Source organism: Sinohyriopsis cumingii, chromosome 15 (assembly GCF_028554795.1).
Source record: "Sinohyriopsis cumingii isolate HCF-2022 chromosome 15, ASM2855479v2, whole genome shotgun sequence".
In the NCBI taxonomy this organism is placed as follows: domain Eukaryota; kingdom Metazoa; phylum Mollusca; class Bivalvia; order Unionida; family Unionidae; genus Sinohyriopsis; species Sinohyriopsis cumingii.
The window spans coordinates 127,378,398-127,397,779 of record NC_142975.1 but is presented as its reverse complement, the minus strand read 5'-3'; the positions used below and the strand labels follow the sequence as shown (position 1 = coordinate 127,397,779).

The window sequence follows — 19,382 nt, the reverse complement described above, 5'->3', positions numbered from 1 at the left end:
AATGTTTACGAAGTACAGTAAAAATAAATACAATTTGACATAGTGACCGACAGAATCGTGACCTCCATTGAACGTTTTAACAGGACATCGACAAAAGTAAAACAAGAAAACGTTCTGTCGACAAAGTCATATTTCGACCAGACTGATTTTGAAAGAAATGTGATATTATATTCATTCTGAATAGATGAAATAGCCCATTTTCTAGGAATATATGACGTTACAGTTTTCTGTGAGGAAAGAATGACATCATGTATAGGTTCAAAAAGTAATATAGATCTGCAACTGAATTATATGTAAATAAATGTAAACTTAATGAATGAATATACATACTGTCCATATACCAGTCTACCCAATCTTAAATGGTTCTAAAGTAAGTAGATCTATATGGGAGACATAATATACTTTAAAATGTATACTAGTAGGATCTTGTATTTTCTCGAAGGAGAAAATAAAGACAAAACAAAAACAAAGGAAACGAAAACAAAAAACAAGCAAAACAATACACCAATAATTCATATTTGATCTCCCTCAATATCTTAACAGCCTAGCATAAGAACTCAATGACTCGATGATATTATTTCACTCAATAATATTCTTTTAAAAAGTTTGAAGATGCTGATATGGCTATAAAATGTTTTTGAATTAATCTATGCATTGATATGTATATTTAATTGGTATCGTGTGGTGCCTTTTCTCCATCATTATAAGTAAAGATTTAATCATTTTTGTTTTGCGACTGAATTCACCGGCCATTGGGACAAATCATTGTGGTTGAAAAAGAAAAGATTAATGATAATTCACATGAATATTTAAGGATGCATTCAACAAGCAATTACAAGGGCAATGAATGAAAACAAAATATATGTACGACAATCGTAATGAAAATAATATTTTAAAAAATATGTGGCTATGGCCTTCTTAATAAAAATGAAAACAATATGTGGCTCGAAATTGTTCACAATAATACCAAGAAATACATACCTTAAAAAATGACATGTGTACACTCTACTAAGGATTATCACTGAATGGTTATAAATAAGCTTTTCACATTTTAACTGTCAATATTTGTCACTGTTTATTTTTGTTCACGCATCTCGGGTGACGTCAGCGTCTCGCTGAGTGGCTGGCTGGGATTGAATGGCGAATTCACCCCTAAACTGCACTTTGGACTTCTCATAGGCGTTCACAGCTCTGTTGGCATGAGTGAAAAGATGGCTTCCCCGTACGAAACTAGATGCTGCACACACAAGTCTGTTCTCAATGCTCTACTGGAAATGCTAATAATATGGCTGTCTGCTATTGTTGTCCTTAAGGAACAGTCAATAAATCACATAGATTAACACATATATGAATACGGCAGTTTCTAAGTACTCATCGCCCCTCCTGCTGATGACATATATACAAAACAAAGTAAATTGACAGCCTTGTCGATCAAAGGAAGCAATGATTGTAACTCTACTGTGCTGAAATTAATGCAGTCCTCCATGTGAATACATTCGCAATACGAATATCAGGCAGCTTTGGTGAACAGTTTATTTTAGCAACACACACTATTACGTTGTCGTTGACGTATATCTAGAAATTGGCATTGATCTCTCGCTGCTCCAAATATGACGTAATGCAGAAGAAGCATTGACATTGAATCTCCTCCTTAAATTCCTTGTTCCACGCAATGATTTCAGTCCCCTTGACATCCATACCTTAGCCAACTTGTGAAGAAAGGCATTTCTTCCCTTAGCGATAGACTACAACGTCTGCACGTAACCAAAGATTTACGTCTACTGCCTATTTAGATCGGTTTTCCTGCCGCCAGGTAAACTCTGATTTCCTCATGGCTCACGTGCTTTTCGTGCTAATCATGCATGTTATCCACTCTTGCAAATATATGCCTATACTTAACACTAAGTCGGCGAAAGACACAAAATATTTAAAGAAAACTAACAACAGTCCATGTTCCTGTGATAAATACTAAGATCAAACATTCTAATAGGTCATTTCACTATTCGAGAAAACAGACAGAATTAAAAACCACATGTGGATTCAGTGTGCGAAATAGTGGTTAGCTGTTTAAGATTCATCCATAAAGAAAACAATATGTCACATAAATCGGAAGATATTTTATATTTTTAAAAAGATGAAAGACATGTAAATCGTTGAAAGTAAAATTTTCTTTTGTTGGCGGAATCCACCTAGGCTTGTTCATAACTCCAAAAAGACATTTTATTGATTGCGAAATATATTCTGATATGTATCAACCATTTAAAGCACTGACACATACTAGTATGTATGAAATCTTAGTATGATGCTGAAAATCATGATGCTTATAGAAATATACATACATTGCTGTACATTTTCAACGGGAAACAGTCATATATAATATGTCGAATTTAAAGAATAACTAACCGAATAATCTACCTACACATTACACCAGAAAGCGAGAACAAGATTTTCCTCTCACAACCGTCTATGTGAATCACGTGAATGACCAGTGGTAGACAGGCAATACTGGCAAACAAGCAGAAGGGTATTATTTTGAATATATCAAAGAGTAGAGAGAAAATATAAGCAATAAATTTCTTTTGTGCCGTACAAGTGCAAATACTGTAAAGGAAATAGAAAAATAAAAACGAATCCTTAAAATCTAAAAGTAGTGTCGACGGGTGAAGGATAAACAGCGAGAGAAATTAGATGCTTTGAAGGGGTATATTTGAAGCAAAGCCACTGAAAGAGTATGATAATCTCAAATTTCAATTGCAACAATTACAGAAAAGCTTGAATAATGAAATTAAACAATGCTGACAGGAGATGAAACAATTAATGTATGATTTTAACAATAAAATGACCAACTTGAAAAATGTAATTGCAAACACTTATGCACTGTCACAGTTGCAGAAAACGAATGATTAAAAATAACGAGAGAGAGAGAGGGAGGGAGGGAGAGAGAAAGGACTTTCGGAAGCCAAATGAATGGTAATGAAAACAAGGATGGATCTATAAAAACGAATAACAAGTTATATATTGCAGATTTCAAAACCATAAATGATATAACATTCAGCGAACTGTATAATATATATTACACGCTGAGTATAGAAATCATGAACAGATAAAATAGTTCATGTTTATCGAGAAGTGGTTAATAATATAAATGCGTTGCAAAGTAGTATCAACGAAGTAGACACACGAAAAAATCTAATGAAAGAAAAGTTTAACGATTTAGATCAAATTTTTATATTATATATGGACACATTAAAGAAAGAAATAGATACAACGAATCTAGCATTAAATGAGTGCTAATCAATTAAAACGGAAATAAATAAAATCATATTCACAATCAAATAGAAAGGAGAAGTGGGTGCAACTACTATTGTTTTGCTTAATAATATTAGGTAAGCGAAAGCGGAAATCGATAAGAACAGAAACGCGGTTAATGAGAAAACGGAAATAGAGGCAGAATGCTGTTATGTTTATTTATTTTGCATTGTTTGTTAGTTAGGATGTTCTTTTTCTTTTTCAGTATGTGTTATTGTAATGTAACATTGTATACTGGACTTAACCTTGTCCAAAATCAAATTTCTTTTCCACTTGACCTTAACTGTTGATTTTCTTTTATTCTGTAAATAACCAATGCAAAAACTAAGTTATTCTCACTGTGTATTGATTTAATATTATTATCATTATTAGTAAAAGTAAACATTTTTTTTTAAAATCTGACTTTAGGTTATTGGGATTTTCTTGGCGTACATGACATAGACCGGGTTATATGTTAAAACTTTAGCAACAGACTTTCTAGCTATAACTAACATTTCATTTAGTAAACATTAAGAAGTTTATATAAGGTTATGTTCCATTTGATAATATTCTATTTAGAATATGCTAATGGTGACCTGAGATAAAGTAAAGGACTATATAATCTTGTCCCTAGAAACATAATTAATTCGTGATTTAATATCTAACATAATCAACTTATATTATTGTTCTGTCCAGAAGTTCATCTTGGGCTGATAACGTTGTCTTCAGATTATTCAATTTAAGCGAGTTTTCTGTGGAAATACAGAGTCCGCAGAATAAATAATATTATTCAACATAGACATTTACTGGGATTTATAGGGAATTCAAACTAGGAATTATATTACTGCGTTTCAACAAAAGACTGTTGGTACAACAATACGATGCAGACCACCACAGGCACATCAATACTTTCAGCGTTTGACTTAATTAGGATTTCCACTAAAGTTTATTTATAGCTTTTATTATTAGGACTTGTGACTAATACCGTAAGTTTTTTTCTTCTCATTTTCACTATGTATTCCAGGGGAAAATATTTGTTAACTTTTACAAAACTTGTTGCTTTTCACTTTTTTCTGTTATTTTGTTTAAGAGCATAGCCACCTAACAATGCATATTAATTTCCGATTTTCGCATTATACCATACCGGGAGTATCCAGACGGTATTACATTAACTGCGTTGTTGGATATTTTGTAAAGCCGAGACTATAATCATACATAGGTTATCAGTTTTTTCAATCAGGTTTTTCTAACTACAGAAGGCATAGTTAGCAACAATAAGTCAGCGAAATAAAACGCTAACGATTATATACATTTTTCAACTTATATGAGAGGCAAACTACAAATCTGTCATTGGATCACACATTTACTACTTGGCTAGTACTCTATATATGTATCTATTACATTAAGATATATAAACAGCAAGCATTTGTTACGATTGACTGTAGACATTACGATAGATGAGAATTGAAATTGTATTACAACACGTTCATCATTATCGTAACCATCAATATCATTATCATTGTAATCATCATCATCATCATCATCATCATCATCAACAACAACAACATCAACAACTACTACTACTACTACCACTACTACTACTATTACTACCACAGTATTGTTACTAATCAAGAGGAAAAAGACAATTGATAAAATGAAAATAACACCAATTAAGCTGATTTCGAAAATTATAATATTATGACAACTAAGACAAGGATGGTGATCGTCTGCCTACCTGTTTCCATATATGGCAATACTTCCTGACGAATTTCGTCTGTTAACTGATGGGTCGCCTTTAGGTAGTTGATAACAAAAACGTCTGGGGCTAAATTTATCATTGTCTGTTCGCCACAGCCATTGGGCATTTGGAGTAAATTGTTTAAATTCTTCAACGTGAGCCCCATAAGATCACCTGATTGGAATGGAAATAATAATAATAATAATAATAATAATAATAATAATAATAATAATAAAACCGAAATTGTAATAAAAATCATTAAAAGGTTGACAACATTTTGTGAAATGGATTTTAATTTATCCTTGAAAATAACTGACACGATAATACAAAACGCAATGTCTTCATCCCGTCCTTTTCTCGAGTTTGCTATTGCGTTCATGGGCAGTGAGATATGATTTAGGTTTATCGACAATTTTAGGACATTCTTTTAAAACCGAGATAATGAACTCGAAAAGTATTCTTGAAACTTGTGATGGATGAACTGAAGGGCAAACAAATTATAAAAGACAGGCTGAGAAGATTAACACAGTGTGTCCCAAGCAAAATTGTTGCTTAAATTCTTAAATTTCACTCTAGTTTTAGTAAATACTGAATTTTAAACACATTGTGTCATATTAAATTGAGGAATCCATGAAAACAATAAACATGCTACTCATTTGTTTGATGCATTTTCTGTTAGGAAAAACGTGCTAATTTTGAAAATGTTGCCACTTATATACTAAACTCTCTAAACGTCTATCCATTAACTTAAAACTGTGTCCTCTTCTTCAGACAAGATGAGCCGAACAAGTAATCACCTGAGAAATGATTGGCTAGATGTCTGGTTTATTATTTTATATCAGGCGAGGTTCTACCAACTGAATTACCGCGACTCCCTGATTGTGTAGAGGACCGTTGGAGGTCAAAATCAGGAGATAAAGGAGAATTGGGGACTCGTTGATTGCCACATAGTAGGTGAAATATACACACCTATCGCAGTAACTCTGACTTTGAAGGAATCTGCAACGACATGTGGTGGCAATATTATTGGGACATTTATCTGGAACCCTGCGGCTATAATGAAAGGATAGTTGTACTCCTTGTGAGCGCCTTCAGGCTGTAGAAAGAGAAAAAAGGGAAATAAATAACTATTGAATATAATTAGCAGAATGCAAACGTCCATTGACTTTATCATATCTAGTAAAGCTTAATACTTTGAAAGTTTCATTTTTAATAGACTGTTATGTAAAACTGTTTATTGTAAAATAGCCAGAAAAATGCAGTGGAAAACACTAATTTTAGGTTTTAATACAGTATGAGGTACGGGGTTGCAATATACCTGGAAAATATACATGGCATGCTCTAACGCAACGTGTACTCATGTCTTTATTTTTTTGATATATAAAACGGCGAAAGTGCTTCTCTCAACATTCCCAACTCGGTTTACTTCATCGTTCCCGTGTTGCTCGTTATATATTGTGTCAGACTCAGAATCCGATGATTCGGCTTCCTCTTCGTTATTGGCTGGCATATGCTCATACATATAAGGCTGAACTGTAAATTCGTTTTAAATAGTTTCATCTAAATGTTCCCCTTTCATAGTCTGTTGTGTTTGTTTTCAACAGCAAGAAGCATGTACTTTCTCTTCTTGGGAGAAATGTACGTCATTTCCGGTTAGCGTCCTCTATAGGTGGGAAATCTTAACTAAGGGGAGGTAACCGCGTTTTATACTTATATTTCCAGTAATTAAATGATTATATCATCTTCACGCTTCATAATTATTTTAATCTTTTTGTGCGAGTATGACTACTTTTACTCACGTAATGCAAATCTGATATAATATTTTAAAAAATCAGAGTATGACCGGTGACCTTTAAAGAATGTATACTAAAACAAATTCTTTTCAAATGGTTAGGTTATTGCCAAGTCTGTTTTACATAGATAATTCTATATCCATTAGCTGGTATACTAGTTTTGATAGTCACAGTTTTGTCAAAAGAGATGAAAAAAGTATGGATGACGTTGTATAAGACAGATATGAAGCCTAGAAAAGATGCTGCCCTCAATAAACAGACAACACTTTTTGGATCTTTATATATCTGGGCGTTTTTTCCTCTAAGCATTTGTTGTACTTTGATGAATTTTGTATAGTGTAAGAACGTCATTAATTTATTATTCACTGCGGCCAAATGATACTATTTTGGTTACGTTCATCAAGTCCCGTGTAAAATAAATATATAGAACAATAATTAGTAATCAAATGACCACAAAAGCAATATGTATTAACATAAATAGACGCTAATGTAACTTGACTTCAATAAAACAGCAGAAACTAGCTATCAAGACGAGATAAGAGCAAGTTAAAGCAACAAATATTGTCAATGCTATCAGTTGTATTATTTATGTTCTTTGCTTTCTGTTCACATGGATGAGATTCCGTGTCTTTATTATTTAATGAAAATAAAACCGGATTTTAACTTCAATTAGCTGCGCAACCACTTTAGTATTTTGATGGGAAAGTCCTCGCTAATTCGACCAAAGTTGACAGATCAACGAATATGATTAGCTGAAAAGCCAAAAACACTAGCGCTATTGTTTCACGTGACGTTTACGTACCACACCATGACACTGTCGATATGTACATGAAGACATTGTTATATAAATGTTCTCTTACGGTATATAATGTGAACAGATATTGCATGACACAAAATGATCCATTTAAACAAGAGAAACGAAAGAGGGATAATTGCTTCAAATATTAACAAAATCCATAGTTCTAAACTAATGTAAAAGAAATGGGCGCACTAAATATAACCGGTAAACAGAGATCATCAGTCTGAAATTAAACAATATAAATTCTATTTAAATTGCTGAAAACTTAACCAGTCTAGAAAATACGATATGTGATGCAACACAGAAAAACACGGACAAAATGTAAATTAATAGCACATAATAAAAAGGCTCTAAAGATTGTCTATACAAAAGAAACATCAGAAGCGGGGTCGGTGGAGGGCACATACAAAAATTGTATATTACTGTCTGATTGACAGAAGAACTGATCCTGTAGAAAAGGATTTATTTCCCGGTAAACTGTTTATGGTTACCATTTAACCCGGTATAAAAACACAACACCGCGAAAGGAAAATAATGTTTGTACAGTAGGATCCTCCCCCAGCCATATCAAATAGCGAAATAAACACACCGAGGGGAGCCCTCTCCCTGCTGCTCCTTCACTCACTCTAAAATTAATTAGGAACATTTAAGACTGACTGTTCATGTTCTTAAAGTCAAAGAAGTATGAACCGGAGAAACGCTTTGTAACTTCATGATTCGAGAAGCTTCATACTTCGTTGAATTTTAAATAAATAAAGAGTCAATCCTTAGAAATAAATTCAACATCATGACTAGTCAAATGAACTCATTATTTAACAGCATTCGTTAATTTCGTCATTTCATTTAATAGAGCACAAAATACAGAACAGCGAATCTCCAAAACAAAAATTTAATTATTATAATATTCATCTATATAATTGGAAATAATCAGTATAAATCGATGCACATGGGAAAAACAACTTTCTGTGAATATATATATATATATATATATATATATATATATATATATATATATAGAGAGAGAGAGAGAGAGAGAGAGAGAGAGAGAGAGAGAGCGCTGGATAGATAGACAGACAGACAGACATACACGCATAATGACAATATCAACGCGTCAGTCGCGTGCTCTTTGGACACAAAATAAATATTTTCAGGTTACTTTCCTGGTTGCGTTCAAATTTACAAATAAATGATCTTTATCAGCGATTATGAAAGATTTTTCGTGCTCAGGAAATTTACAAATTTTAACCGAGAAAGAATTCCAACGACTATCACGAATAAGCTTGTTATTAAACATCTGTTCGATCTTGACAAGGACGTTCATCATGGGGTACAAATTCCAAAAGAATTTTCACAGCTGCATCAATATTTTTGTGATGCAAAAGACGAGTGTAAAGTTGACAGTGATTCCTACGGATATTCAACTTAGTAGATCGATACGTGGGTACGTGTTATTTATTTATTTGCTGCCCCCTCCTTATTCAACGTGATCGGTCGATACACTGGCACGTGTCATGTATTTATTTGCTCTCCCCTCCATTAGAGAATTTTAAGAATTAAATTCATCAGTAGCATCAACGACGAATGGTTGATCAGAGACAAAATGGATCCAATACGTGAAGAACGCAAACATGGTCAGTCGGTTTTTACGCTAAGGTCGCGGTCGACGCTTGGGTTGTTGATAGTATCGATAAAGTTTACTACAAACAAAGCATATCCAGTCCTGTTGTTGTACATAGAATTTATGTGATGAATGAAACAAAACGCGGTGCACTGGCACCAATATTCACTGGTACAATTAATTGAGTGGCCGCGCGTCTTACTGAGCATTTTGCTGGTGCATCACGTGATAGTGGTTTACAGGAGCATCGACGTGCGAAGATATTTCATTGAGAGGAGCGTGTGAGACGCCGTGGCGCTAAAGTCAGCGACGTTACCGCGATGGAGCGCTGGTTGAAATATCATATCACTATTACGATCATAAACGGATTCTTCATGCTTCTAGTGAATACCAGCATGGAAGTGTCATCAAAGTTTACTAACACAACGCACACGCGTGTTCGCCTGCTCTACAATTCGACGCACGATTAAATTTTATTCTGGTGGCGTTTATAAAGCACTTGCAAACAATCTCAAAAAGTATCCATCATTGGTCTAGCTGCTTAGCAAGCAGGGGTGATTTCAGTGAAAGTGTTTATTTTTATTACCAATATATGCTTCCTAACAGAGATTGTTGCCGAAAGGAAGAATTTCACAACGGGTTGGTATAAATCGCTTCAAAATACATAGACAACTACGATGATATTAATGATCAAGTCGGAAGTTCATTTACAGAGGCATATATGATCTCGTATTTTGCGCGAAAAGAAAAGAAAACCTGGAAACCAATTCCACAAATTGTTCTCATGGACGTCCAATGATCCTGAATGGAAAATGGACATGATGGTCTTTGAAATATCGATTACTGAACCTACTATGTTGTTTCCATCTACATGACAGAGTGCTAGCATGCCAATGTTCTTGAATGTGCTGAATGCCTACCATACTTTCAGTATTTTGGTCATCGCACACATGAACTTATGCATGTATCAATCAAAGGGCATCGTCTTGACTAGATTTGCCGAGAAAAACAGTTTTTTGTTGAATGGATGTATTCGTCTAACATGGTTCGGAAGACACTTTAAAGTATTTAGCAGCGATAAATCGTAGCGTGATGAAAACTCTAGAAATGCACATGGATTGGCTTCTATTGTTGAGGGTTATGCTCGACTTGCGCGGACAGCATATTTAATCATGTCTGACACGATCATAGCATACAAGCTGAGAAATAGAATTGACGAGTAAGGATCTCGGTCAGAATATTATAAATAAATTTACCACAAAGGGAGTCAGTAAATTCTAAACGTCAGAATAACAGGCTTATTATAGACGAGGCTGAACTTGATTTCTCATCAAGGACACTATACACGCTGGTAAATTTATTTCGAAACCAAATGTTTACACTGAACAGATCAACGATCATATAAGTTCCTACAATGACCACGAATCTCCACAATAAACTCAGTGAAGAGCATCAATGCTGCAGGTATTAACTTGTTATCGACGATAAATTTATTTCCACCACTGTGGTTAGAGTTGCCACATATTCATTTACATCAATACATTTCCTACCAACGCTCTTTAAATTTCATGTGTTAGCGCTGATTATACATTCACGCGGAAGATAGCAACGGATGAATTTGTTTCATATGACCATTAGAGAACTGAGAAAGAAAACGATGAGATCAGCGACGTTATTTGAGAAGTATTATGCGCCAGAAAATTATATCTGCAGTAATAATCTTGCTGCGTTGCCAATGGCTCCACGGGAAAATGACCCAGTAGTGCGTCACAAAATTGTGTATCTGAATGGTGGAGGGGTTCTAGTAAGGAAACACGGGTTATTAAATTGTTTACAAATTTCTCCGATTTTGTTGTCTTAACGCCTAAGTATAAACTCGCAAGCGTCATGAGAGAAACCAGACTTGTTGAATCCCAAACTTACCACAGTTTCTTCAGATGGCCAGGGGATTCCAGCTGCGATTCGGCGAGTATTGAAAGTATGTACTAAACGTGTGATACTATGAGATGAAGTCTGTACTGTGCCAGCGGCAATATTGGACATGTTTTTGATATGACTGAGCATTAAGTCGGGCTGTTTGACTATGTGTGATGATCAAGATCAACACCTGCGTTTACTGGTGAATCACAAACAGCATGACTAGCCACCTGTCTTGATTATTATGAAGAAAGTTTTGATGATTATCATGCCAAAGACAATTCGCTGAGATGACTGAAAGCTAGAATACCTTTCGCATTCGACCAAGTGCAGTGAGAAGAAATGCCTGAAACATCTTGCTGAAACTTTTTCGACACGTGGACACCAGCATATCTGATTGTGGCTTCTCGAAAACAAGTTAGTGACAAGCTTCAGCAAGGTTTATTTAAACTTCACCAAACAGAATACTCCAATAAACTTTTCCAGTTGATATATGTACTGTTAAAAAATCCATGTGAAAATACCGGGAAGAGTTGCTGGCGACCCAAATGAGACACTCAAGCTGGTTCTCAACTCCCAATGTGTGCAGTTAAACGCGCGATAAGTGCATCAGTTGGTGATGAATTTCTCATCGTATCGCGAGTCGAATACATATCATAATTGTCGCGAGTGGTCCTTGGCGATTTATCGACCGGCGACAGAAGAAAACATATTGCCATTACACTAGCATGAAGCCAGGTCCACCAGGCGTCTCTACAACAGAAAATATGCACCTTTATAGCCAATGTACCGATGTTGTGACTAAATTAAGTGCGAGGCCCTCAATAGCGTCGTTGTTATATCACTGTGGATTACATTATCAACTTTGCGCAACGACAACACGGTCATTACAAACTATGTAACGTCGAAATGTTATGGGATTACCCCGCCGTTGATTCTAGACAATTTACCGCAGACCGTATAGATATTGAACGAGGTCTTCTACGCGGTAACGTCATCCTCACGTGCCCTGCGTAAAACCGACGTAGGGGTTCTAGCGACCCTGCCGCCAGATCAACGTGCAAACGATCTGATCAACTTGATGGTACACGTATGTTTATGCGTCTGAATGAGTTTGTGACCTCCGTGGTTGCTTTGGATGTCAAAGGTTCAGCTTCCCTGCGTCGACTCGCTTATAACGACGGCGATCAATGCATATTTGCATATTTTGTTGTGTGACAGAAATACAAGTTTCAGGCAAGTGAACTTTTTTGGGAGTTCTAGCGCCAAAACACCCACGTGGAATGTTTTGGGTACCGGTAAGTAGATCTAACATAATGCTTGTCACTCCAACAAATCAGCGGCAACCTTTTTACAAACGGGAGCGGAACAAGCTATTTTTCTGATATCTGTGGTGACTTTCCAATAACCACTGGTACTATATAGTTTTAACTGCTGTAATTTAATTTCTAACTAATGATCTCTTTTCGTACTCTACTATTATTTGTATACATACATTGTTGTCTTTTCCACTAGTTGAGAAACTTTGCTGTTCTTTATTTTAAAGCTTATGAACTCTCCTGTTTACTAGCTTTCATCTACCATTTGTTGTTTATTTTTCCCAGTAATTTACTATCTGTTAAGATTCAAGAACCATGGTTCTGCTATAATGAACCTGGTTATATATAATAGATTTTGATAAGGAAATAAAATTAAAGTAAAAGGTATCAGATCATATAAAATATTTTAACAGAAAAGCAGTGTACCTCTACAAGCAGCTGCCTTGTTACGCCATCAGCCGCAAGAACACTCTGAGCTTTCACTGATAAATCTATCTTGCCGACGGTCACTGGAACGATGGGAATCAACACTGATTCGGCTTTGCCTGCTGAGACCTATAGATTACATGGTATTTTAAAAGTAGTATCAAATCCATTTAATAAGAACTCTGTCATTATGAAAACTCTTATTATAAGTTACTAATTTCCCATGTGAATATTCGCTGAACTCGTTTGCATGTTTATCCGGTTATTATGAATTAGTCAGTAAAAAAATCCTTTTAGGATGATAACTATTAAGAGGTCCGCTGGTTAAGCTATACAATATCCATATATTTTGGAAAAAGAGCAAGAACTTACCTCTATGAAAGTGGTTAAAACAATATGCCATTTTACCCGTTCTTTCTCGATGAAATGAGTGTGCCACAAATAATTAAAATATCCATTGTTCACTTAAACAAAGAATGATCAACTAATACCAGATTGATTTGATCATGGACATGCCAGATTAGAAAATGGAAATAATTTGATCACTTTAAATTGAAATTTTATTTTATTGCTTCTGTGGAAAAGATATAACAACATTCTCATCGCCAAGGGAAACAACCTTAATTATATTATAGTATATAAATTATTTTGGTTTGCTTGACGACAAATGCTGATAATAGTACGACAAATGCTGATAATGGTATGCAACAAAAATTGTTTTCTCATATAGTTGCATTGTCGTGTGGGGAGGAGGTTCCATTTTTCTTTATAGAATAAAGTCTTTCACCATTCTTTTGAGTTAAAGAGCTTAAAAAGTTAAATTCATGATAAGTTTGATCTTGCACAATCGCATTGTAAGTTTAACTCATTGATGTCAAATGAAATCCACTAGATCTTTGTTTTTAAGAAACACTGCGTTGTCATGCTCAAAGTAATAGCACACTTGTACATTTAAAGATTTGTAAGGGCTTCTGTCGCGTACACTAAACACAAACACAAAATGTATCCACTGATTAATTAAAAGTCCAGTCTCACAACATGCTAACTACTTTAGCACATTTATGTTACTGTTTAATCAACTGTGGATTTTATTTCAGAAAACAGCAAAATATAAAGTAAAAGCTAGCATAGTTCTAGTACCAGTGAATGACTCAAGATTACTTTTCCGCCAAACAAATTTTAAAGGAAACTGCAGCACAGTTACAGAACTACTGAATGCCACGAGAATAGTAAGAAAACTTGTGCATTTAAATTTGTACAGTCTTCTTCTGAAAAGCTATGCTTTCAAACATGCTAAGCTATTACAGTGGACAGAAAAAACTATTCTTTTTACATAACGTAATTAACCTAACATGAATAATGGCAAAAAGCTACACGGTAATCAAAATGACCTTCTTCAGAGAAGTGATATAATAATTTTACGAGTTTAATAGGAAACCAAGAAAATATTTTAACAATATATAACTGATTCAGAAGTGAAATTAGTACTGAATTGTTCGTGACGGTGTCTTTTTGTACCGAGAGATATGGTTATGGAAATGGAAAACATTGTCATATATAAACGCAGACTAGTTTTTAACTAGGATTAAACCTAACACCAATACCATTGCAATAAACAGCCGGATTAAGGATAATAAACAATCTGTTGCAGTATCATCAGACATTTTAGAAGACCAACAAGTAGATAGCGTGTGCAAAAAACATGTAGAGAAGAAGGTTATGATTGTGAGGTTCCTCCAGAATACCCCATTTCCAGTGATGCTATTTCTCATGTAACATCTGACAGTGAGATAGTGTGCACATTGTGTCTGTCTCGATTATACATACAATTTAGTTGTCTCTTCAAGATACTATGTTTACGTCTTTGGTATAAATGCAAATAAGAAAGCAATTAATTATAATGCACATAAAATATATGTTCAGCAAAGAAAGAAACTAGCACTCCTCAAGGCTATCTACATTAGTATACCAATTCAATGGAATTATGCAGCTACCTTTTAAGATAGCTCAAACAAATGATTCGCTTCAATTTGTCAAAAAGTATCTACTTAGAGTAGGGTTATTTATGCAATTAGAGCAATGGTAGAACAAAAACACTTTTCAAGGCATTAGCTATATATAAAACAATTGATGATATTTTCACATGTCTCGCTGTAGCAATAAAATTAGTTCACATCAGATTGATACAAATTAAATATTTCCAGAATAACAAACTACAAGTTTCAAGGATAACAGACATGGATTATTAATAAGAAAACAACCACTACATAAGGAAAACGTAGTTCACTGACAGAAAATCAAAGGGAGGTAAGTATGTTTTTGATACATAAAAGTAGTTCCTGTAGTAAAAAAATATTGTTATTTGTTCACTACAGTGAAATATCAATATCATTTTAATTAGAAAATCAATTAATTCACTGCTGAGCATAAAATAAAGTGTTCTCTTTTTTAATTTTTTATGTAATTTGTTATTCATAAAGCTTTTGGTTTCTTTTAAGTCCTCGTTTTATCGATTTCTTCAATTGGTCAATAAGTTGTAAAGAAGACTTCGAAACAACCTGGTGCAACTTTAGAAACACATGGTACTGTTTGGGTATAGACACTCGCACGAATTACAGCTGCACTGGATGTTTTTTTATCTATTATACCATTGTCTTCCTACGCTTTCAAAATTTATTAATGTCACAATCTAAACCGTCTGCCATTCTTCAGTTTCTGGAATAGGGAAGAAAGGGATCATTCACAACGGCGGAGCTTAAATAAGAGTTAGAATTTATCGAGGGAAAATTGGAAAGAGTTCAAGTAAGAGTTTAACGTTGCTTTTTCTCTGAGTTTATCGTGGTATAAACTGTCAGTTGCCGACTCACACAGCAAATAACGCCTGCAGGGCATTATGTAAGCCGTGTGAGTCGGCAACTGACAGTTTATACCACGATAAATTCAGAAAAGACAACGTTAAACTCTTATAATTGAAATTTTAATTATTCGTTATGTTATTTTGTTTGCATCATTAAAAAACAGAAATCTTAATTGAGCGTAGTAATACATGTTTGTGGATTTCTGTTACGTAGCTATTTATAGCACTGGGGATTGTCCAGCTTGATCGTAATAATGTCATCATAATACCAGTCCTTTAACCAATGGAAGCCAAATTTATTCAGTTTTTTTTTAATTGTTAGAATGTTGTTTTCCTTTAATGCTTACTTCTTGTCTGCCTTAACTGGCAATGTTTATCTTATGCTGTACATGTGACTCTATTCATAGAAGTGGGAGAAGTGGGTATTCTTAGAAAAGTAGGTCTCCTTACAGTTCATACAGAAATGAACGCCATTCATTTTGATCATGTGGTAACATTCTGACCAATGGAAATGTTACTTTCCTTTATCAGCTACTGGCATTGCAATAATACAGGAATTGAACATTGCAATTTCAAACGGAACATACTAAGTCATAATATGAACAAATGGAAATGAAAACGAGTTGGACGAATCAAAGAAAAATAAGTAAAGACGACATGGGAAATTCTTGACTATGCTATAGTTACTAAAAGGTCCAAATCATTGTCAGATGTAGTAATTTATCGTGCATTATCATATTTTTCAAACTGGACAAGTTAACTACAGGATAAGTCATAGACGACTACATGACATAAAACGGAATTATGTGTTACCGTCAAGTATTTAATTTAATAAAAGTTTCTATCGACAACATGTGCAAGTTACATGGCTTTTAGCTTATCAATACAAACACAACATAAATTAATGAGGAAATAAAAGCTGCTGAGAAAATTGTTTCATAAATAAAACATATTGTTGCTTTGCTGTTACAATTATGCCTTGAAGGACATTTGTTCCAATAGTTTTCATTATAGGAGCATTTGCTTACCATGCAACACGATCTCGCGCGAGAATGGATAGACAGTGCTGTTCAAAATTTGATCTCTACAAAAAGCTTAAATGAAGGAGGTAACATAAAGGAATAGCAATAGAACTTAAAGATGATCAAACGTACAGCACAAACAAAACAACCTGTTCCCAAAATATTTGTGAAAATATGGATCAAATTTCGAAGGTAGTAAAATGAAATCTGTATGACGTAAAACTGACAGGAACTTGCTAATCGAACTATGTCTGAAAAAGCAACATGATAGCTGGGGATTTATTGTCGACGCAACTCATTAAGTTGCCATTGTCCACAGCCTATATTTTGTAGCATCTCCGAAAGAGAATATCCACTTGACCCTAGTGTAACTTGTTAAAAGACAACAAATACGAGTTCCATGGAAAAAGGGGTGAGAATAAAATACGTAAATGAGCGTTTGATGAACAGATGCTAGAGACGGATATCATACTTGAGGAAAATATGTAACTGCAGGTAAAGGATTATTCACGGCAGAAGATGAGAAAGACTTAAAGGCGATAAAAATAATGAAGAGATTGTGAAGTCAAAACATGAATATATGGAATATTATGTAGAAACTCATGAACAGAGATATAAAAATATAATACACACTAATGGATACTATTTTGCTAACTTTTATTTGTTTCATTTATATCTATCAAATGCATTAATTAAATTCCACAACTAGATCTCACCTTTCGAACTCTGCAGTTTAGCTCATTTTGTTCGAATCTCATGACACACCTTGGTCAGTATATCTTCATTAACAAATTTAAACTATCGCTATTAAAGTATGTACAATCTTGTATGTAAACAGTTGAGTTGCAGTGTAACGTATTTTAATCTCGTTGAAAAGGTTTCCTCTATCCGGCTAGTCTGTAACGTTCACATCAGTTGCAGGAAACGTGTAAAGTGCTGTACCAGTTAGTCTTTTAAATTTGAAGTCTATTTATCTAGATGAATGTTAGTTTTTATTAATTCATTTCAAGTCAAGAAAATGGCGAGTTGAACAATGTTCAACTATACTTCGTAAATGCAAATATTCGATTTTCGCTTATTCAATACACGGAATCCATATTGACTGTATCACCACATTCACGTGTTCATCTCGCTCTTTGTTATTCCAGTTACTGCATTGTAATAGGAGATTAATCTCGCTTCTTTAATACCATATTTGCATCTCTCGTAGTTTGTATTTATATATATTTCATCAAGATGGTGTACAAATTCTTCTCAATTGTACGGCTTTTTTCTAATTTTGTGGTGCTACATAATGAAAGAAGATTTCATGAATGAGTTAAAACTGTCGATGTTAACAATTTCACAGAGATATTACATAGGTTTTCGAATATTTATGCTACCAGTTCATATACCTTTTTAAATAAATGCAATAGAGTGTCACTGTCTTTATGATTACATCAACAAAATGTGTCAATATTGCCTTTTATCGTGTCAAAAATCCAGGTTAAAGTATTTGTTTTTCTTCCTTCTTGAAATGGAGTTTTAACCAACTTGATTTGTTTTAATGTTTTCTTTTCATTTATTCTGTAGTGCCGCTTCAATGGACTTTTCGTCTGTAACTTTTCAACTGGAATATTTTTGAAGTACTTTCTTTTCTCCATCTATTATGTTGATCAACGCAAATTTCCATGACATACATATTTTAACTAATTTGCCTATAATGTGTTGTCATCTGTTGCATTGTAGAAATTGATTATCTTTCAAGAACTCAGAGCTTTCATGTCCGTTAATATTGCCATTGATTTATTGTACTTACTTGTAATCACGTCTCTTGACCTGTATAAATGTTATTTAACCCACCAGGTAGCTTGGGTAAAAGATGTTTTCATTATGCATGTAATAATTTCTCATTCGGGTGTTCAGAAATCGGTTAAACATTTGCAAAACAGATGCATTTTCTCTGAGTAAAATGAAAAGTACGCGATTATATCCCTTTCAAGCACAATATTTTACATTTTTGTTGTAAAATAAACTCCCATCTCTCATTATACTATATCTTTTCTAGGTTTATCTCTATGAAGTGCTCTCTGAAATTACCGTACATGTTATCTCTGTCTTTTAGTTTTTGATTTCTCAGTCCTGGGGTATTTTAGAAAGAAAACAAAGTGTACCACAGTCAAGATGTATAGGTATCGGTCGTTGTATTTTTATATTCTTGCATGTTAACTGCATCTACCCATCAGTGGCGATTCATGTGAATAACATAGATCGTTTTGCATGAACATCTTTCTCCTGCTTATTTATATAATGTGGTGGTAGTTTGTTAAGTCAAGCGCTCATTCAATTCAGTGTGATATGTTTTTGTCTTGTTTCCACAAATGATTGATTGATATTTGCATGTGCAGTTTTACATTTGAGATCGTATTACAAATGTCTTATATAAATTTTGTTAATAGTCATTTAAAATTCTTTAGAAAAATCCATAAAACACTTTAAGCTTGATAGAGTGATTTTAGGTGTTATCAATCAGTCAAAGGTCTCGCGTTAAGATGGGGAACTTTTATCCGCAAATTTTCATTGCAATGATAAATATTATCGGAGATAAAAATTTCTTGGTTTTGAG

General features: G+C 34.1%; 1 protein-coding gene across 1 annotated transcript in view; it reads right to left on the bottom strand.

Annotated features, from left to right (window-relative positions):
• The window catches only part of LOC149782723 (CD109 antigen-like), a 264,351-nt gene that overhangs the window by 46,912 nt on the left and 198,057 nt on the right, over window positions 1–19,382 (bottom strand). Inside the window, exons 23-25 of the mRNA XM_089934226.1 lie at window positions 12,899–13,027; window positions 5,996–6,122; window positions 5,024–5,200 (exon numbers count right to left, since the gene is read on the bottom strand). Coding sequence (XP_089790352.1) covers window positions 5,024–5,200; window positions 5,996–6,122; window positions 12,899–13,027 — 433 coding nt within the window. The remainder of the gene's footprint in view (window positions 1–5,023; window positions 5,201–5,995; window positions 6,123–12,898; window positions 13,028–19,382) is intronic.